General features: G+C 42.5%; 2 protein-coding genes across 5 annotated transcripts in view; one reads left to right on the top strand and one right to left on the bottom strand.

Moving 5' to 3' along the window:
- Positions 1 to 680: 680 nt before the first annotated feature.
- LOC136695077 (bestrophin-3-like) lies at positions 681 to 16,659 on the bottom strand. Its single transcript, XM_066668887.1, has 9 exons — positions 16,508 to 16,659; positions 15,646 to 15,740; positions 12,323 to 12,556; positions 8,704 to 8,858; positions 7,501 to 7,578; positions 5,819 to 5,971; positions 5,147 to 5,227; positions 2,760 to 2,911; positions 681 to 1,452 (listed from the first exon to the last, which is right to left on the bottom strand). The coding sequence occupies exons 1-9, from the start codon at positions 16,657 to 16,659 to the stop codon at positions 681 to 683; spliced, it is 1,872 nt and encodes a 623-aa protein (XP_066524984.1).
- Positions 16,660 to 18,266: 1,607 nt separating this feature from the next.
- rab3ip (RAB3A interacting protein (rabin3)) overlaps positions 18,267 to 22,827 on the top strand; it is a 28,777-nt gene continuing 24,216 nt past the window's right edge. For 2 of the 4 annotated variants that reach the window (XM_066669561.1, XM_066669557.1), the window contains exon 1: positions 18,267 to 18,428. The gene's annotated coding sequence lies outside the window, so the exon portion shown is untranslated. The remainder of the gene's footprint in view (positions 18,429 to 22,827) is intronic. The other 2 variants (XM_066669558.1, XM_066669559.1) reach the window with 2 other exon arrangements.

Below are 22,827 nucleotides of genomic sequence, written 5' to 3'. Positions count from 1 at the left end.
TGTGTGTGAAATATGAATCAGAAGCTTCATATAAAAAGGCATTTTGCTCTCCCTGGTGTATGTGTGTGTGTGTGTGTGTTCACTGCTACAAATAGGTAAAATGCAGAGCTCCATGTTTTCCATGCAACCAGGACCCATTGATGCCAAGTCACATGACTCTAACAAAGTCTAAACACATAAACACATTTCTCACATCAACAGTCATAAAAAATTACATTAAAAAAGATTTCCATGGCATTGCACTTTATCACACACACACACACACACACACACACACACATCACACATTGTGGTAAGACTTCTGACAATAGTTGCATTGACTTACTTCTCATTCCATATTTGACAGGTGTCCACAAGTTTTCATTGCTGTATGATTATTTCTTGGGTGTTTTCCTTTTCATTGGCTAATCTATACACTTTCATCCAATCACAGGGTCATTTCTATTCTGTACATCCACAGTCAAAATCCCAATGTAAATAAAAATACTACTCCATTCTGTATTTGTGCAGAGAATAGCATTTTTGGTTCCTTTAAAGTCTCCTCCTCAGGGAGCGTCCGTGATGCTCATTAAGACCTGAAATTCTGCAAAGCTGTTTAAGTTCATTTGTATAAACGACTCCATGAATACATTTGAATTGAACGGGACTGTATCTGTGTGCTCTGATTTTAGGAGCTTTTTTCAGCTTTCAGGATCACTCTTCTGCTCTTTCTCCTGGCTGCTTGCTTCAACAGAATCTGTGGCTTGTGGCCTCTCTAGCTGGGTACTTCTGGGCGGAGCCATGGTGGAACTTTTCCTTCTCAATATACCTTTGGGTTTGGGCAGGCTCTTCATGGAGCCTCTAGTGTCCTGTCGTGAGAACTGAAATGACAGCTGCCTCTTTTTTGCCCTGTCACCCAACAACCTGCTGGAAAATTTCCTGGGCTCTGGATCTTTAGGGCATTCTGCTTGGTCCAGTTCTTCACCAGAAAGCTTCTCTAGTCCAGCCTCTGTCTTCTGGGTCTTATCTGTTTCAAATGGAAACTCCTGGGATCCTAGAGAACATGTGGTTTCCACTGATGGTACCTGAGCATCATTGCTGTCATGGCTTTCGCTGACCACTTCTGGAGGTATACTGCTGTGAGAAGGTGAGCGCATTGGCATGTCAGGTGAAGAAGGTGTGCTGTTCACCTCCCTGAGGGTGCTGAGGGTGTCCACCATGGGGTGGGGATGTAGGTGAAAGTTCGGCCTGTGCTGGCCTGCCATACTCTCCTCTGGTCCAGGGTGGATGCTGTGTTCAGGGACAAAAGGGAAGAAGCTGGCAATGTCACTACTGTGGCGCTTGAAAGACGGACGGATGTTCAGTTCGGGTGGCTCCTGGACACTCAGCAAGCGACGCATTCGGCCTAGAACAGAGCTCTGCCGCCGAGGCAGTTGGATATCGATGTCCTCACCCTGCAGTATGTCAGACAGCCTAGAAGAAAAACAGCAGAAAAATAGTTAAAGCATACAAACTATATGAAATATAGCAGAAAATAAGAAATATAAGATTTTTTTTCTCTAGTAAGTGGTAGGTGACTGAGTTTGAAGAACAATGTTTTGTTCAGATTCTCCTTGATTTGTATTAATTTGTTAAATTAACAGCACACATTATTTAAAATCATTATTAGTTAACCTCTAAAACTACAGGGGTTGGACAATGAAACTGAAACACCTGGTTTTAGACCGCAATAATTTATTAGTGTGGTGTAGGGCCTCCTTTTGCGGCCGATACAGCGTCAATTCGTCTTGGGAATGACATACACAAGTCCTGCACAGTGGTCAGAGGGATTTGAAGCCATTCTTCTTGCAGGATAGTGGCCAGGTCTCTACGTGATGCTGGTGGAGGAAAACGTTTCCTGACTCGCTCCTCCAAAACACCCCAAAGTGTCTCAATAATATTTAGATGTGGTGACTGTGCAGGCCATGGGAGATGTTCAACTTCACTTTCATGTTCATCAAACCAATCTTTCACCAGTCTTGCTGTGTGTATTGGTGCGTTGTCGTCCTGATACACGGCACCGCCTTCAGGACACAATGTTTGAACCATTGGATGCACATGGTCTTACTGGTGCAATGTGCAGTTAATGAAGATTGGTGACCAGGCTGCTCCAATTTAGCCCTGACACCTCCCACACTACAATGACAGGTGTTTCAGTTTCATTTCAGGTATTGGATGATAACCTCAAATAATACGGACTCCACAAGGAGAGATTTGTAAAAAGTTAACATTCACCCACAGAATATCACACTCACTGGAATAATGCTATTGGGTTTTATTCTAATGTTGGGCATTGTTTGTTGTTTGTTTGTTTGTTTTTAGCAAATAAATACTTACTGCTCAGATAAATAGCTTTTTAAATCTCATAACCTCTGGTGTCTAAAACTCTTTCCCAGTACTCTATATATCCTACCCTCCTCCAAAATTTACATAGTGCAGTTTCTGCATTGCTGTGCCAGTAGTTGCAATGAAATAGACTCTGTTCTCCAAATTACAGATCTGTGAAACATCACAACAATTTTTAAGTTGTAATTTAAGGTAAAAATACCACCTAGTGTTGCTTTAAAACAGCAGTGCCTATGACATTTTTAATATTTTTGCTTCATCCAAGCTCCAAACCATCGAAACCAAGCCACTGAGAACACTGGTGACAACTCAGTGGTGGTGGTCTTTGAGGACAAGGTTTAGAAGCATTGCTTTAGGACTTATTTCTGTGAGTGTGTGAGAGGTCTCCTGCTCACCCCATGTCAGTAGTAGAGCCCAGGAAAGATGGGATGCAGTAATCGGCAGCAGCAAGTGTGTACGGAGGCCGTACATCAGGTTCATTCCAGTAGATATCTTTAGTCATGTGAGGAATATTCATGTGCATCTCATCCACAGCCATTAGTGAGACCTGTAATGATGCCACCAAAATCAGGCACTCCTTTATAAACAAGATTCAATAATTCATTCATTAATATTCAATCATGGGGTTCTTCCTGTGTGCACTGGTTTCCTCCCACTGTTCAATAAGTGGACTGGCTGTGCACAATTGTTCACAGATGTGAGTAGGTGTGTGATGCCCTGTCTAGTGTGTGTTCCTGCCTTGCACCCAGTGACTCTACCAGTTTTCCAGACCCACAGCAACCCTGATCAGGATGAAGCGGTGGATGAATGATGAATAAATGCATTGTTATTGATGTGCTGTGCGATGTCTGATGTATTGTTTTATGACACTTTTGAGATACACTTACGAAACAGAAAAATCAGGTCATCCATCTCTCAGTCTGCCTCTGGCTCCCTATTAAATACTGTATTCAGTTTAAATTCCTGTTGCTCACGTAAAAAGCCTTAAAAAAACTTGCCCCTTCCTACCTCTCAGACCTTCTTCCGCCCTATAGACCCTCCCACACCCTTAGATCTTCAACCACTGGCCGATTATCAATTCCCTCTTCTAATCTTCGCAGCCTTAGAGACCGGGCTTTCTCCAGAGTCACTCCCCGTCTCTGAAACTCTCTTCCATCACAAATCCAGCAGTCAAACTCTCTGTCTTCTTTTAGGTCCCAGCTTAAAACTCACCTATTCTTTTGTGCATTCAACCTCCTAGGGCCATAAATGTTTGTTTTTTTTTCCTTGTTATGTTGTCTGTCTGTTGCTACATTACCTGTAACTTGTATGCATCTTTGTGTTCTTGAAAAGCACTGTATAAATGTAATGTATTATTTTTATTATTATTATAGGTTGGCATGGAGGTGCAGCAGGTAGGTGTCACAGTCACACATCTCCAGGGACCTGGAGGTTGTGGGTTCAAGTCCCGCTCCGGGTGACTGTCTGTGAGGAGTGTGGTGTGTTTTTCCTGTGTCTGCGTGGGTTTCCTCCGGGTGACTGTCTGTGAGGAGTGTGGTGTGTTCTCCCTGTGTCTGCGTGGGTTTCCTCCGGGTGACTGTCTGTGAGGAGTGTGGTGTGTTCTCCCTGTGTCTGCGTGGGTTTCCTCCGGGTGACTGTCTGTGAGGAGTGTGGTGTGTTTTTCCTGTGTCTGTGTGGGTTTCCTCTGGGTGACTGTCTGTGAGGAGTGTGGTGTGTTTTTCCTGTGTCTGTGTAGGTTTTCTCCGGGTGAATGTCTGTGAAGAGTGTGGTGTGTTTTTCCTGTGTCTGTGTGGGTTTCCTCCGGGTGACTGTCTGTGAGGAGTGTGGTGTGTTCTCTCTGTGTCTGTGTGGGTTTCCTCCGGGTGACTGTCTGTGAGGAGTGTGGTGTGTTCTCCCTGTGTCCGCGTAGGTTCCTCCAGGTGACTGTCTGTGAGGAGTGTGGTGTGTTCTCTCTGTGTCTGTGTGGGTTTCCTCCGGGTGACTGTCTGTGAGGAGTGTGGTGTGTTCTCCCTGTGTCCGCGTAGGTTCCTCCAGGTGACTGTCTGTGAGGAGTGTGGTGTGTTCTCCCTGTGTCCGCGTAGGTTCCTCCGGGTGACTGTCTGTGAGGAGTGTGGTGTGTTCTCCCTGTGTCCGCGTAGGTTCCTCTGGGTGACTGTCTGTGACGAGTGTGGTGTATTCTCCCTGTGTCTGTGTGGGTTTCCTCTGGGTGACTGTCTGGGAGGAGTTTAGTGTGTTCTCCCTGTGTCTGCGTGGGTTTCCTCCGGGTAACTGGTGACTCAAAAGTGTCAGTAGGTGTGAGTGTATGAGTGAATGTGTGAATTGCCCTGTGAAGGACTGGCGCCCCCTCCAGGGTGTATTACTGCCTTGCGCCCAATGATTCCAGGTAGGCTCTGGACCCACCACAACCCTGAACTGGATAAGCGCTTACAGATAATGAATGAATGAATGAATGAATGAATTATTAATATAAGCACTTTAAATAACTAGAGAGTACACAAAGAACCTGTTTTCTGATTAATAATTATTTTGCACTTATAAAAAGATATAAAAAATACTCATTAACGCACCAGTTCGCTGACTTATGAAAAAAAAAAATCGCTATATTGTATTCCCCTTAACACCAAACATGTGTCAAAGTAACTGAGAGAGTTAAACTACTCAGGAAACACAAAATGACTCTATAAACCCTTGATGCCACAAATATCAGCTCTTCAAAACTGAAACACCTTAGGAGATGTAGTGCACTGCCATCCATCCAACGTGTTTGTTCATTAAAACAAACCTGCAGGTTTCTGTCAATGCACCAATTGGGCTCAAAGTCATCATCATCTTCTCCAAACGGGTTTATGAGCTGCTCAGCCACCTGCAGGAATGGATATAAACATCAACTGAACATTTTTGTATAACACTTTGAATTGATGTGGCGCAGCTGCACATTATATTTATGGTTTCTAAATGTGTATTGTTCCGGTTCAGTACTTGCTAGATGTACATCCCATGTGGCAATTGAATCTGTAAATTTGTGCTTCTGTCTCTCCCTCCTTGATGATAATTTCTGGTTGCAGACTCCTCATCTGTAATAACTGAACAGGGCCTTTCCAGGATGTGGAGGAAATGTTTAGTCTAATTTATTTGTTGCCATCCTCTTATGAGCAAATCTAATTACAAGCAAAATATGCTCGACTGAGGCAAAGAAAGTAAATGCATAAAAGCAGCTGCTTATATGTACCGCTGTGGCCAACTTGACTAATCTTGTAATGCTTTTATTTACATTAGGTTACATTATCTTAGTGCAAGCAGCAAAAATGTTGCCATTTTTCCTCACAACAACACTTATCATATTGGTACTTTAATTTCTATTCAAACAAACAAACAACAAAAAAGAAAAAAAACCTGTTGTGCCAGGAAAGCCACAAATAAAATGAACAGAAAATGTAGGCGCAATATCTTTTACCTTAAGCCACCCAGAATAGAAGAAGAACTGGAGCAGGGTGAAGACTGGCACATAGAGGTCAACATCATGACCCTGATAGCCCTGTTTGGGGTCAAGAAATTGCCGGCCTATGATGCAGGTTGAGAAGAATGTGTACACAGCCAAGGTTACAACCTATTGGTAGGAAGGAGAGTTCTTCATTACTTTATTATCACGTTAAGGCTTTCAAATTATTAGAAATTTAAATAGCAAGTTTAGCTCTTTAACTGAAATGGTCAACATTTACAGCAAACGTCATCTGCACAGGTTTGAACTGAGTGGGAGTTTGTTGAGTTACGGTGACCAGACGTCCTCGTTTACCCGGACATATCTTCTTTTTTAGACTTAAAAAAATGTCCGGGGGGGAATTTCACAAACGTCCGGGATTTTGTTTTTCTAGAGTTTACATAGAACTTACATAGAAACTAGTCCCGCCCTCCCCTACTCCGATTGGTTCGCTTGAGTGAGAAGGGGGCTTGGTGAAGTAGCCTAAAATTTTCTGATTGGACGGTCTGACTGTAGAGCTACCGTTATTGGTCGATAACCTTCTCTGTAAACATTTAATTGGTCAGTCTGCACGTCAGTAGTCCTCGTTTACGTCAGGCAAAGCTCATGTACCTACCCTCATCTCGAGCAGCTATGCCGAAACGTAAATGTAAGTTCTCGGATGAATTAAAAAAGAAATTCCCATGTTTTGTGTAGCAAATAAAGGTGTAAAGGGCCTAAAAGCACACATAGGTTCAGCTAATCATACAACGGGAGCGAGGGGCGTGGCCTCATCACACACACCCCCCACCAGAGACGTGTCCTCTTTTTCACCATCTCAGATCTGGTCACCCTATGTTGAGTGGTGATACTGTGTTTACATAGCTAAATAACACCACTAATGCGTAACAAGGTTCTGTAAAATGAGACACCTTATTATATTAGGAAGTTGTAGTCAAATTTTGTAAAATTATTCATATTAATCGCATACTACAGTGTGAGTCAAACGGCAGGACACCCTTTTATCTAAATACCCCAGTAATTAATGGGTGAGGAGATTATGTCCGGAACATGGCCGCCATCTTGAAAGCCATATTGGATCAAGGGCAAGTTTTTCCAATAGGAAGTTGATCATGTAGCTTATTAAAGAAATAAAAGTGTGTCCTGAGACTTTTGACTCACCCTTTAAAATATTTTAATGTGTAACATAGCAATTAAAATGTGATCTTATGTGGGGAAAAAAAGAAAAAAATATTGAACAAAGTTTTTACAAAAAATGTACACTATAACAATATAATAACAATATTTGGTATAGGAAATAAAATACATAAAATATAGTTGCTGTGGCATGTTAAAAGCTGTAGGAGTTAGCATCTAAAGTTCTCTTGTAGAATATTGAGAATAAGAACAACAACAAAACAACAAACCGAAAATGAAGAACAGTGAGTTAGTGTTTTAAAGGCAACATATTTGTGACTTGTTTTGATCTGGCTGAGAGGTCCCAGAGGGAAAGTTTATGTCTTTGCAGAGACAGAGGGATAAGTTGTCTCTGGATAGCTCATATTCAGAGCACATGCATCAGGGACATTTGAAACAGGTGGAAACTTCTGGGCTTGGAGGCGACTGGTTTTTGGTTTTGTGGTTAGTGTGCATGGGGAATTGTAAGGAAAAATCCTTACCTGTGTGTAGACTAAGGGAACCCCAACCCAGTCGTATCCAAACAAAGTAGAGCACCAGGTCCTGAATCTGTTCACCTCCTGAAAAACCAACACAATCAAGCCCTTGCAGATATTTGTGTGCTACTCTAATCTCAAAGCTCTTACATATCCATAATAAAGCAGTTTAATTGTCATCTTCTGACTTTAGCTCCTTGTTAAAGGTCAACAAACTCCCTCAGACTCCAACCTCCAAACATGATGTCTCAGTAACCTGATTATACCTACTTGTTCCACGGGATGACTTGCAGAGACATTCTTAGAAGTGTCTCACATGTAGGACTATTTAATCCCTTCCATACATGTATGAGCCAGCATTTGAACTTTGCACAAGGTCACAGCCTGAATATGACTTCCATACTCTGGGAAAGTGTCCAGTAGTACGTGCTTAGCAACATCAAAGTCTATATTTGTCTCATTGAGTATGGCTATCACCAAATAAAAGTGGCATGGTGGCACTTTCAAACAGAACATTTGCCAGCTCGATTAATTATAAAATTATATTATGCTATGCAATCTCTGATTAAAAACATGTATCTACATTTTTGTCGCTCTTTAGTTTAGCACATTTGAGCACAGCAGATGTCCTTCACATCATGTGAAAATTTCATGATGAATGAACTAATAGAAATGCTCTAAAATTGTTTGGAATAAAATCTTTTTACATTGACTTCCATTGAAAGTTAAGAAGGATGTTCCCTGGCCATTTTGGGAGACACGTGACTTGAATGGGGGCGGCACGGTGGCGCAGCAGGTAGTGTTGCAGTCACACAGCTCCAGGGACCTGGAGGTTGTGGGTTCAAGTCCCGCTCCGGGTGACTGTCTGTGAGGAGTGTGGTGTGTTCTCCCTGTGTCCGTCTGGGTTTCCTCCGGGTGCTTCGGTTTCCTCGATAGGTGGATTGGCGACTCAGAAGTGTCTGTGTGTGTGTGGGAGTGAATGTGTGTGTTGCCCGGTGAAGGACTGGCGCCCACTCCAGGGTGTATTCCTGCCTTGCGCCCAATGATTCCAGGTAGGCTCTGGACCCACCGCGATCCTGAACTGGATAAGCACTTACAGATAATGGATGAATGAATGACTTGAATGGTGAAGGATGACTTGAATATTCTGCAAGATGACCAGAATATCACGATCAGCCTGTGATCAGAAGAATATATAAATGATCTTACATAGAGGATCGTCTGAAGATCCACGCTGTCTTGGATCCGGCCTTCTTTCCTTGCTTTGCATGCCAAATTTGTGAACCACACAACTGGGATCCAGTATTTGAGATGTGGAGACTTGAGATTGTCAAAGATCTTCCGTTCCTCTGGAGTCATGAAACCTAAAAAAACAGGGACATTGTGACAGAAATAAATGAGCCGTATTATTTCTTCTTCCTCCACTTAGCTTGGCTGAAATTTGAGACACTGACTGTGTCAAATGGATGATTTTCATTTATCCATCTTAATTATTATCTTCTTTACTCCTCACTAATATTTTTATACAGTTTTAATGTCACCTCTATAAAAGGTTTATAGTATTCCCACTTATAATACTTCCTATTTTTATAAAAGATAATTAACCCTCATTTTTATCCCAGTTGCCCATCCCTGCCTCCATTTTTCACATAGATATGATGTCAGAAAAGCTATAGACTTTTCCTAGCATGGGATTTCACCTTTTAAGATACACCCATTGCCCATACACTCACACAGGTTTTGCACAGCCAGTAAACCCACCAATATATCTTTTAGGTATTGGGGAAGAAATCAGAGCACCCAGAGGAAACCCAAGCAGACACAGGAAGAACACACCAAACCTCACAGAGTGTGTCCTGAAGCAAAGACATTAACAGCATGTGCAACGCTACCTTGCCACCCAGGGGTTTAATTTCAAATGAATTAACTGGCTGTGAGAACTCAACTCAAACTTCAAACTTCAAAGTTCTCCATCCACATGTGAGGCTCAGTTCCGTCGGTACAGTGCTTTTATCAGGTAAAAGTAACACTGTATAAATTTGATGTAATATTGAAAATTAGAGAGGACCATTGCTACAAATTATGATTACATTATTTCAAATGTTAATGTCAGCAAATGTTGATACTGATGATATATTTACACTGTAAAAAATTGCTGTAAATTTACAGCGAGTCTGCTACAGTGTTTTACTGTAAATCATTTATTTAACAAATAAATTTACTTACAGTAAATAGGTTTATTTATAGTAAATATAAAATTTAAAAATAAACATAAATTATACAAATTATATATAATATAAATGTATTTACAGTCAATTATTGTATTATTCAATTACAGTAATATGCTGTAAATTTGAAATACAGTAGTGTTCCTGTAAAAATACGGTAAACGGCTGGGAACTGTGCTGCCAGTATTTTACTGTAAAATTTACAAGAGATTTTTTACAGTGTAGGTATTATTTCTGTATTTTAATTCAGTGGAAACAAAGTCATATTCATTTTTGTGCTCACTAAAAAGAAATGTGGTAAATTATGACACATCCATCTGACATATAAACAGTAAAGTGAACATGTGAATAAAGTAGTTCTGAGTTTTTTTACAGAAATGAACCATTTTACCAAAAGACAACTTCCTCCCAAAATTCATGCTTTTTACAGAATATATTAGCATTTTTGTGTAGCGATGTAAACACAGCGTAGCTACTATTGAGTTCAGAAGGTAGATTATGATTTATTTAGGTTGAAATTTGTATTAAAAATCATCTCTCTCTCTCTCTCATTACTCAGTAAATTGATTCTAATTAAAAATTCATCAAAACTACATTGAGATATGATAATAATGTCAAAAAGAATAGTTTTCTCATGCCACGTTGTCATGCATGACACGACACATTTATCTCACACATACAAGGAAGTACTAGCCTTTTAAATTTATTGTTGTAATTATTCTTTTTTAAACCTATAGACACTACTAATAAATATAATACCATTGTGTTGATCTTACATTGATTAGTTTATGTTACATTTAAGAGTCCATTATTAACAGCTTCAGTCTTAAGGGACTATGCGATTAAACACTAATTAGTTATTTTTTAATCAATCGACAGCACTAGAATAAAGCCATATTAATAGGTTAGTATATGATATCGTAGCAGTGAAAGAAAGTAGTGGGTGGCTGAATATATCAATGATTATAGTTGTATTACAGTGTATTTAAATGACATTTCAGCATGTCTGGTGATTATTTTTGTTGAACATTCAAGTCTGGAGTCAAATCGAGAGATGGATAGAAACCAGGTGAATGACTTCTTCACTTTTTATGAGTTTGTTTTCTCCTTTTATTGCATGTGTACAAATTATGGCTAAACTGTTTATAAAGGGAAATCTCATAAACACAGGTCTCCAGAAAATACCATCACACTGACAATTAGGGCAAGTGCAATGAAATCAAACCAGAGTAAAAAATATCTGTTTTCTTTTTTCCTCATTGTATTTTCTTCCGGGTGCTTATTCTGTCTTATCCTCTGTTCTGTATGAAGAGGACTCCATGTTGTTTATGTGGAAGGAATCTAGTGATACACTCTAAACTCACAGGGAAATATTTTATTGGCTTGGCTGAACTGGAGCTGAGACTTTCCATTGCTTACATTAGACTGGATTCACCCATTCTTTTGATGCCATCTTTAGGAATTCCCTTTTCCAGAAATGCTATGCTAATGCAAATACACCTATTTTATTAGCTATAGCCTTAAATAGTCTTTGGTCATTTGTTACGTAAAGGCTGCTCCTGCTCTAGGGTTTTTTACCCCACACAAGTTGGCTTTTCACTGCGGATGACCTCTGGACTAATTGATGTTAAATCAGATAATTGGTGTGGTCTGTTTGTGGAATCAGAGAATTAGCAATCAATGCTCTTCCGAAGAATAGAGGTTATACTGAGGACTTGTGTGTTAAACTGTAATGAATATAAGTGAGCACAGAGCAGAGGTCATTTAATCAAGAAAATACACTGATCGCCCACAACAACAACAACAAAAAAGCAACCTCATTGTGTCTACACGCATTATCCATGTTATCAGCTCCACTGACCATACAGGAGAACTCTGAAGCTCTATAACCACAGACTGTAGTCCATCTGTTGCTCTTCATATATTGTTTTCCCATTCTGTTCCTCAATGGTTAGGACCCCCAAAGGACCACCACAATAAAACAGGTATGATTTGAGTGGTGGATCTTTTTCAGTGCTTCAGTGACACTGGCTTGTTGGTGGCGTGTTGTTATTTTGTTGGTATGACACAGCAGTGCTGCTGGAGTTTTTAAAACCCTCAGTGTCACTGCTGGACAGAGAATAGCCAACCAACCCAAAATATACAGCCAACAACATCCAGGTGGCAGCATCCTGTGACCACTAATGAAACCCCAGAGGGTGGTGAACATGTGCAGCAGCAGATGAACTACTGCCTCTGAATTTTCGGGTTTACAAAAAAGGTATGAGTGTCTAATACTGTGCCAGTAGGTTGGAACTGTGTTTAAAAATTCCAGCCGCACTGCTGTGTCTGATCCACTTATACCAGTGCAACACACACTGTATCACCACCACCACCCTGTCAGTGTCACTGCAGCACCGAGAACGATCTATTACCCAAATAATATCTATTGTCTGTGCTGGTAAACAGGGTAAAAGGGGGCTAACAAAGTATGTAGCTCAACAGATTACAGTCTAGTTCACCATTTATTCAGGGTGTAATTAAATATGCCATTAACGTTTAAACACTCTGATATCAATAGTAACACTTATGTTATTAGTGCATGTCTTTTTTATGCTTACCTGCTTCCACTACATGGTCAATTGTAGGAAAGCGTTTGCAGACGGCAGTACTAACTGAGCGGAAGATAAGCACTGATGTGAGGTTGACGTAGCGTATGAGTGTGCGCCGCAGCAGCCGGCCCTGTTCATCCCGGCCCTGGACACAGCTAGAGATGAGGATCATGACTCTGTCCGGCCATGGCAGGTTCTGGAACTGGTGCCACCAGCGATTCACCACCAGTGTCACATAGAAGCCTATAGTGGGAGACAAGTTCACACATCTATTTAATCAGTCCAGCCTATTTCAAATATCATGGAAAGTGGATCACTATAGGACAGTTTCTCACTAAGTGTGATGGCCATCCTTAGCAAAGCAAAGACACTGACATGGCAATGTTTGTGATGCTGGTAAAGGAGTCACTGGAGTTTATATACAGGGGTTAGACAATGAAACTGAAACACCTGTCATTTTAGTGTGGGAGGTTTCATGGCTAAATTGGAGCAGCCTGGTGGCCAATCTTCATTAATTGCACATTGCACCAGTAAGAGCAGAGTGTGAAGGGTTAATTAGCAGAGGGTAAGAGCACAGTTTTGTTCAAAATATTGCAATGCACACAACATTATGGGCGACATACCAGAGTTCAAAAGAGGACGTCTTGCTGGCGCATCTGTGACCAAGACAGCAAGTCTTTGTGATGTATCAAGAGCCACGGTATCCAGGGTAATGTCAGCATACCACAAAGAAGGACGAAGTTGCATGCCAAGAGTGAAGCATGGGGGTGGATCAGTGATGGTTTGGGCTGACATATCATGACATTCCCTTGGCCCAATACTTGTGCGGGTGCGTCACTGCCAAGGACTACCGAACCTTTCTGGAGGACCATGTGCATCCAATGGTTCAAACATTGTGTCCTGAAGGCGGTGCGGTGTATCAGGACGACAATGCACCAATACACACAGCAAGACTGGTGAAAGATTGGTTTGATGAACATGAAAGTGAAGTTGAACATCTCCCATGGCCTGCACAGTCACCAGATCTAAATATTATTGAGCCACTTTGGGGTGTTTTGGAGGAGCGAGTCAGGAAATGTTTTCCTCCACCAGCATCACGTAGAGACCGGGCCACTATCCTGCAAGAAGAATGGCTTCAAATCCCTCTGACCACTGTGCAGGACTTGTATATGTCATTCCCAAGACGAATCGACGCTGTATCGGCCGCAAAAGGAGGCCCTACACCATACTAATAAATTACCGTGGTCTAAAACCAGGTGTTTCAGTTTCATGGGTTTAAGTGATTATGTATGATGTGTTTGTTTTTCCCCAGTAGTTGGCATTTAAATCTGCTTACACATTTGCACTGAAGGTACCATATAATGGACAGTCTGTCCTCTGTGCATACTACAACCACTAGATCAATTAGTCCACAGACAACACATTCACCTTTGTTTGCTTAACAGCTGACAATGAAGTTCTGATGAAAGAAAATAGTAATCTGTTACAATTAGTATATAAAGGCCTATTTACACATAGGAGACACAGTGACCAGTCCAACAGCGTTTACATTATTAGTGTCTACGTATGACGCTCTTACTGGCTTTGCCTATCCACTCTTATGAGTTTAACTCTAGAATGGAAGGCTATGTAAGATGGCAAAAGATAACCCATTACGTTGCATGTGACGATATATTTGAGGTTAATTGGAACGGACAGTGAAGTACCAGAATAACTGTAGTGCTAAATTTAAACAGAATTATCTTACTATCTAACTAGCTACATGCTACTATGCAATTTCTCCAGCATGACTCCTCATAACTGAGCTAAATCCGATGCCTGTGGATGTCCAGAAGTTTAGAGGTACCAGTGCTAACCATGATACACTCAAAATGAAATATAACTTAACATGTCACTCACTTCAGTCCAGTGGCGGATGCTGGTCTTTCAAGGAGGGGAAGCTCAATTTCGGCCTACATCATAAAATGTGTCGGTTTATTTATACGTAAATTCTACCCTCCGTTTCTTTTCAAGAAAATGATCTATGACCCTGTCGTACCAACAAGGCGTCTTTTCCAGGGACTTGACTAGTGTCCTCTCAATGGCCAGCAGAGCTAGGCTGCTTAAACGGCCTTGGCCCATGTGAAGTGTGTCCGCCTGTGAGTGCTTTGTGACGGTGGAGGGGCTCAGCAGCACCCGCTGGACAGAAACTGCGATAGAAGTCAGAAAGAGTGATAGAAGTCAGTCTCCAAACACAAGCAGCTACAAAAAAAACTCCACCAGAAATAGAAACTCGATTTGTGGCTAGTCGTTTTTAACAAAGAAAATGCCGCTAAGAGGTTTAAGAAAGTCTCTGGTTCAACTCAGAACAGAATGAAAATGTAATGCTCCCATGGATTTTTACACCAAAGGATCGCTGATTTGCTCATTTCGCTGTCAATCAAAAAGGGATTCAGCCTCAGACAGATCATCCAATCATCATGCAGAAGCTGAGTGTCCGGGCCAGCCGAGGCCAGCCCACTGCCCCATAGACCCCCAGAGACGCTGAGCGTCCGATGGGCGGGACAAAGCCCAGCATTGATCCAATGACTCGTCTCGTTTCGCTGCACTTCGCTGCTTCGCTATTGAACTCTGTGGACGCTTAAAGCACCGTGAAGCTGCGGGAATGATTGAGAGGAAAGCTGCGTCTTTACCAGTGATAAGAAGCTGATTCTGAACAAAAGTTGAGCGCGATGTAGAGCATATTTATTCAATGACATGTACACACAACAGTATATATTTGATCACTTATTTTTTGACATTTTAGGGGAAGCTAAGCTTCCCTTCCACTTTTAGAGCAATCGCCTCTGCTTCAGTCACTTATATTCAGCCAACAGCGCCCTATAGGCAGCCTCCTGTGTCCACACAAAGTGTGCAGGAACAGTCTCTGACGGCTAAATCAGCGGCCAGTAATTGGCACAGTGTTTATAACTCCTAACAGCACTGCTGTGTCTGATCCACCCATAATAGCACAACACACACTGGTATACCACAACGTCAGTGTCACTGCAGAACTGAGAATGATCCACCACTCAAATGACACCTGCTCCTGGACTCATGGGGTCCTTGACCATTGAATAACAAAGTGAAAGTCTGTTATTGTAGAACCACTAAGTCCACTTAGAAATAGGGTAGTCAATTTAATGGAATAATATTATTATGGCTGATTGGTGTAAACACAACGTAGTCTTTTTCTAAGTGGTTTAAGAAATCTTCTCAACAGCACCGACCATCTCTGCTCCTCCATCCAACTCAAACAAGAGCAGAGATCAGAGGTGGTTCCATAGTAAAGGTTTTAACCAAACAACACTTACCAAGTACAAAGGTGACGGGGATCTGTTCTGCATAACGGTCACAGTATATGGATATTTTTTCGAAGAGACGCTTCTGAGGATCAGTAAGAATCCATCTAAAGGCAGAGGAAATCTAATGTGAGTTCGAATGTGTGTTCATGCAGGGAGAAGGCATTCTTTCATATTTAATTCCATTTAAGCACAGGATTTTTAAAGCTATATTACAGTTAGTGCAGTCAGGGCCAATGTGCAAAGCTCAGATACTACAATTAGTCAGTCTTTAATGCAGTACGCAGGATTAAAATGCTGAAGATTTCATCTTTGCACAAAGATATAGAAGTTGTTAAATGATTCGGTTATGATGGACACTTGGGGCGTGAAAAAAGATGTAAGACGTCCCCAGAATGATGAACAGATCTGTAGAAGATTCCTTAATCGCTTAGAAAGCTTGTAGTATTGTGTGATTTCTAAAAAGTGGGCATTAAAATACAGTACAATGCAGAAATCTAATGCAAATAGCATTCCAGCATATTTATATTGAGAATAAGATGTGAGGGAGCATGCAGAAAACATCAACACAGAAATAAATGTATATAGACATTTAAAATTCCCTCGGGCACTGATTAAACTTCTTGAGAAGTTGTCTCCAAGAAGTTAATCCAAGAAGTAGATCACTTTAGACGTGTCCTAGGTGTAACTCTACACTTCTTTAGTATGCACAGATCTATGAATCCATCTCCAGCCAAACTCCTGAAGCTCTAAAGCCCCATCATGCAAGCTCTGGAACCTCTGAATTTGTCCATTATGTTCACCACATAACCACATAATAAGTTGATATTAGCAGAGTGAACTATTGCCACTGAAAGTAAGGAAAGTGGATTACCTGTACACCACACTGAGGATGGTGTAGAGAAGAGCAAAGACGAGGAACTCTCGGTAAAGCAGTTTGTAGATGCTACCCCTCCAGCGCAGCAGAAGCCTGTGGAACCCAAAGAAGGTGGCGTTGGCCACTTTACTGGTGTAAGTGACGGTCATTGTCTCCCGAGGAGGTCTTGAGGGAGCCTTCTTCCTCTCAGCTGTTTACTGTGCGCTGCTGGGAGCCGACATTATCTTCAGGCTGGACGTCCTTTAAGTTAGTAAAAACACAGCCGCTTCCACGCGCCGGTCTGCTGCCATGTTCCTTCTCACTGGGAAGCGAGGACTGAGTCTGTCACCAAATTTAGAGCCCTTTACAGGAAAGCTGCGTGGCCACTGTGTGTTGCTCGTGTTGGCACGACTAAATTTATCTCTGTGCTCACTCGTATTCATAAGCTCATTCGATGCCAGATGCATTTCTAGAAGCTCATTGGCTTGCAGCTTCAGGAATTCCTGACCTGTCTGTCTCTGTCTGTGTCTGCGCGCGCGTGTGTGTGTGTGTGTGCATCAAACGCATTCTTTAATAACTTAATTTGTTTGTTCATTTCGCTCCTGTTTGGAGCAGTAGGAGCAGCAGTGACGCTCTGGAATGCTGAACAGTGGAAAGCTGTGATGGAGCTACTTGATTTTTCCACTCTGTATCATGCTTTAAACTGCAGTGCAGAACTCGTCCACCAGGAGGCGGATCCACCAGATTGTCCAAATACTGTACTACTACTATAAGACTTCTCCTACTACTACTACTACTTCTAATGTTCAGTTTGACTTTATTTGGCAATAAATAAGGCAAAGGGCTAAGGACAGTTTAAAACGAGTTAAAGTGTATCAAATGCCTTAACTGTATTTGTAATTCGAGTAGTCAGCCCAGTAAACATTTAGCCGTTGATTCAACGTTGAAATAACGTAATGACTGCCGTCGAATCAACGTTCTCTTAAGGTTGAAAATGAAAGTTGAAAACACGTCCAAACACAGACATTGAAAAGACGACTATTAGACGTATTTTGGACGTCCATTGACGTTATTAATTGGTCCCGAAATAAATTACTTGTATAAAACGCGTTTTGGACGTCCACTGACGTTATCGATTGGTCACCACTTAACTAACTTATTAAGATGGATTTTGGACGTCCATTGACGTTTAAAATATGTCCTTGACGGACAGACTACTTTTAGACCTACTTTGAACGTCCAGGGACGTTCCTTGTTTACTGGGAGTGTTGCCCTGTTTTATTTCTGCTTATATTTGCATATTAATATAAAGTTGGCCTAATTAAACATTTACTAAGACCTTAATAAAGGTGTTTTCGGATATTTGACTTTATTTTATGTCATTTCAATGTTGTTTTATTATATTTAAAAAAAATGGTGGGGTGGGGAGAGATGAAGTGAAGGAGGGAGGTGAAAGAGAGAGCGCGCGTGCACGGAGACAGAAGAAAAGCACAGGTGCGCGCGACGCAAGCAGCCGGTCTCTCTCTCTCTCTCTCTCACACACACACACACACACACACACACACTCACTCTTACACACTCTCTGTTTCTCTCTTTCTCTCACACTCTCACTCTCTCCTTCATTCATTCTCTCTCGCATCCCTCCCTCCGTGTGTGTGTGTGTATGACATATCACCTCTATCACCTTGTGGGGACCAAGACCTGGACCATGACTCACATAGTTGGCCCCACAACGCATGGAAACAAACGCGCGTGTGTGGGCGCGTGAGGCTCTGTGCGCGTGCGCGAGAGCGAGGATGCGCTTCGCCGACAGCACGGGGACGCGCAGAGCCGAGCACGACCGAGAGCTCTGAGGGTAACTGTGGTGTTCGTGTACAGCTCGAGTTTGGGAATTATTTTTATATCTGGATTCTCACTGGCGCCTTAAGTCCGGTAGGAGGTGTGTGTGTTGATGTGTTAACGGTCACATGAAGCTGACGCTGAGTCTCTCTTTGAATTGTCCGTTCCACCTTAATAGGTGCAGCTTATCCATTCTGGCGCTGCACCATTTAAGGTGGAACGGCCAATTGGAATGAGAAGCGACTCTAGCCTTATAGACTCTCTCTCTCTCTCTCTCTCTCTCTCTCTCTCTCTCTCTCTCTCTCTCAGTGACCGACTGCTTTGAATATTGTTGCTATTTGTGTGTTATTGTGTTGTCAGCTTTTCCTTGTATCCAGCTTCGTTCGAGTGACGGTTTCAGACGAATTGAGATGTGTGTGGGTGGGTTTCCCTTCATCTCGTTGTACGAATAAACACACAACTCAGCTGTTTGAATAACAGCAGGCTAAAACACTAGGAGGGACATTTCTTAGCTGCCAACGGTTCAGCCAAGAGCTGCTTTACCCGCTTCTCCTCAGTCATGGCTCTCTCCCTGCTGTGTGCCCCGGAGCAAAACAACTCCTGCTTCAAAGAGCCCCGGTCCAGTACATAACACATAGCCTTTACGTCCGAGAGACGTTGTGACTGTCCCGGCTCTCTCAAGTGTATGTATCCTCTTTAATAAATAACCGAGTTGCAGTAATCTAATACTAGATCAGCACTCCTCCACCACTGAGGATCTCCACAGGCCCCTGTACCTCCCTGTGTGTTTTACCTCCATGAATTTCTGAGGTGGACTATTGATTGGGAACCTCCCTGTATGATTAACATAGCCTGGTGTTTCCCACCCCCTCCTTCAGGAGATGCAGTCATGGTGACTGCTCTGTACATGGCTTTCTGCAGTCAGACGTTAGACTTACTATGTATTATTTATGTATGTTCAGACCAATGAAGGCTTTTCCTTCCTCAGTAAAGTTGCTATTTTTCTTTGGACAGTGAGGATATGTAATATAATATACAGATTAGATGACGTTGAAATTAATCTAACACCTAATTAGAAATTTAAGTTATATATTATGTTGTTTAAGGGCAGCACGGTGGTGCAGCAGGTTAGTGTCGCAGTCACACAGCTCCAGGGACCTGGAGGTTGAGGGTTCGATTCCTGGTCCGGGTGACTGTCTGTGAGGAGTGTGGTGTGTTCTCCCTGTGTCTGCGTGGGTTTCCTCCGGGTGACTGTCTGTGAGGAGTGTGGTGTGTTCTCTCTGTGTCTGCGTGGGTTTCCTCTGGGTGACTGTCTGTGAGGAGTTGGTGTGTTCTCCCTGTGTCTGGGTGGGTTTCCTCCGGGTGACTGTCTGTGAGGAGTTGGTGTGTTCTCCCTGTGTCTGGGTGGGTTTCCTCCGGGTGACTGTCTGTGAGGAGTGGTGTGTTCTCCCTGTGTCTACGTGGATTTCCTCCGTGTGACTGTCTGTGAGGTGTGTGGTGTGTTCTCCCTGTGTCCGCGTGGGTTTCCTCCGGGTGACTGTCTGTGAGGAGTGGTGTGTTCTCCCTGTGTCTGCGTGGATTTCCTCCGGGTGACGGTCTGTGAGGTGTGTGGTGTGTTCTCCCTGTGTCCGCGTGGGTTTCCTCCGGGTGACTGTCTGTGAGGTGTGTGGTGTGTTCTCCCTGTGTCTGCGTGGGTTTCCTCCGTGTGACTGTCTGTGAGGTGTGTGGTGTGTTCTCCCTGTGTCCGCGTGGGTTTCCTCCGGGTGACTGTCTGTGAGGAGTGGTGTGTTCTCCCTGTGTCTGCGTGGGTTTCCTCCGGGTGACTGTCTGTGAGGAGTGGTGTGTTCTCCCTGTGTCTGCGTGGATTTCCTCCGGGTGACGGTCTGTGAGGTGTGTGGTGTGTTCTCCCTGTGTCCGCGTGGGTTTCCTCCGGGTGACTGTCTGTGAGGTGTGTGGTGTGTTCTCCCTGTGTCTGCCTGACCCTGAACTGGATAAGCGCTTATAGATAATGAATGAATGAATGAATTAAGTTGTTTAAATATGACTGGAAACATAAACGGTTTAAAACAAGCACAGATATACAGCATTACCCTCTTATGGTTTCTAATACCCATATTTAATTTGCTAATAGGAATGTAACTTCTTAATAAATAATAATCATACAATTCTATTTACTTTGCAAGTAGATTGAAAAATAAACCAAGTACCAAGGTAGGAAGAAGTCAGATCTTCATGCCTTGGCCTAACGTTGTTGAAAGGCCCTTTCTGGGTTTGTGGTGTCAGCAGGGCCCTGGAGCAGGCGGACACCTGATCTACAAGTGTACAGCTACCTTGGAGTGTTCTTTCTAATGTTACTTTTAATGTGTCGGGGGTGGACACGTCCCAGGCATCACCACACATGCTGTTTCATCTCAGCTTCCAGGACTCACTGCATTTAACTGCTTCTACAATTGTAGCTACCACAGCCCATGCCAACACAGATAACTGCAGCTTTGTACTTGCAAATGAACTTGTGCCATTTTTAATGTTTGTTCCTGGATATGTGCCTTTTTGGATTTGGCAACTTGTTCAGGATGTCACAACACAATATACGTATAGGTGTTATAGGTATTAGCAGTAGTGATTTGTTCCAGGAGGCGTTGTTTCCGTTGCCACACTGGTAAACATGTCTCTTTTTGGTATGAAGGTATCTTTTTGTTGGTTTTGTAACTAGTTTAGCATCAGTTAAGGAATCTTTCCTCTGTGTTTAATTACATTTAATTTAAATATCATCCATTTTCTTTGTAACAGGACATGCCAGAACATACTGGCTTAGTAATTTTGATCAGTACCCGCTGACATGGGTGCCCACTTTCAGTAAGGTTCATGCAGGAGTTGGGAGGCAATATGGAATTGGTTTTATAGCATGCAGGAATAGACCCATTAAAGATATATATATGGATTATAGCAATGCTATAATAAAGACAGTGTGGCAAGATAAAAGCGTGCCCTGTTTTGGTGCAGTGCTGTTAGGAGGTTAGTCTGCAATGTTGAAGTACAGCAGTGAGCAGCTGTGTGCTGCACAGCAGAATGTCTTTGGATGTGGAGGGGCTTAATGTTACTGCTGCCCACGAGTGCTGCTGATAAGCAAATTATTCATTGTCAGAAGGAAATGAGGAGTTTTGGTGGTGCCCCAACAGGGAGCACAAGCCTTCCTTTGTCTGTGCTTCAGTGAATCTGGTGCCGCGCTCTCACTCAACTGTGGTTGGAGCTTTGGGATTGTCTCTGTGTAACACTAATCCAATTGGACCCAGTTTCTACATCTCATAAATCTTTATGTAGTGACATCGGTATACAGATAAATGAAAAATAATGTACATCGGCATTGACTCGGAAGGTAAATATTGTTATAGCCCAAATTAACTTTTCACTGTTTAGTGCATTGTGAGGCTATTTTGTGTTAGAATAACTATTCAGTTCAACTCAGATTTATTTATAGAATGCTTTGCTCAACTGGAGTTTTCATAAAGCAGCTTTACTGAAATCCAGGTCATAGCTCCAAGTGAGGGAGCCGAGTCAACTGTGGGAAAGAAAAAAGTCCTTCAGGAAATGAGGAAAGAACCTTTAAGACCTTAAGAAAGAATCAAATGGGGAACCCATCCTCCCCTGGTCGACACCAGAGCAGAACAACACCAATACGAATGAAGTGACACCACTAGAAATGGTATGAGCTTGCACAGAAGTAAATTAATTAGCCAATTGAAAACCGTTGGGAATTGTTAGAACACTGGTAGCATGAGAAGTGAAAGTATGTCCATGTGAGATTTGAAATCTTCTCACAACATGCAATGTGAGAATGTTAAGAGCTGTGAAAGTATTGTGTGAGGCAGGTGCATGAGAAGTTCTAGTTAGAGTACTAGTAAAAGTCTGATTTCACAAGTCAGTCAGTTTGCGGTGAATGTGAAAGAGCCCGGCACATGCAGATGGCTCCATGGCAGGTGTGAATGGACCACCAAACTATGAGGTTTACATCAGCATGGCTCTCATCATCTGGAGGGTGGGTGAGACATGAAAAATCTTTCACTAGCATCAGGTCAGATTAAGGTAGGTTATTCAGCTCGGCAAAGGCAGGTACAAATAGCTGGTTTTGATATTTGTTTCTCGGTGATGGGACACAACAAGAAGTGATAGAGTGTGGCTTCTAAATAGAACTGTCTTCTAGTGGTCCCTATATGGTGTCTCAGGTAAGCTGACAGGTGGTTGGTTTAGCATTTTTCTCTGCTGTCTGATCTGGGCTGTTTACTTACATTCTGCCAGCTCAGAATGGGACAGCGATCTTTCTATAGGAAATATGAACAGCATTCTTGTTAAAGAAAATAAAAATGTCCAAAATTTGATTCCAAACAGTCATTCATTCATTCATTATTTGTAACCGCTTATCCAGTTCAGGGTCGCGGGGGGTCCAGAGCCTATGTGGAATCATTGGGCGCAAGGCGGGAATACACCCTGGAGGGGGCACC

This window comes from Hoplias malabaricus, chromosome 4 (genome assembly GCF_029633855.1).
Source record: "Hoplias malabaricus isolate fHopMal1 chromosome 4, fHopMal1.hap1, whole genome shotgun sequence".
Classification (NCBI taxonomy): Eukaryota; Metazoa; Chordata; class Actinopteri; order Characiformes; family Erythrinidae; genus Hoplias; species Hoplias malabaricus.
This window is presented reverse-complemented; position numbering and strand designations above follow the sequence as displayed.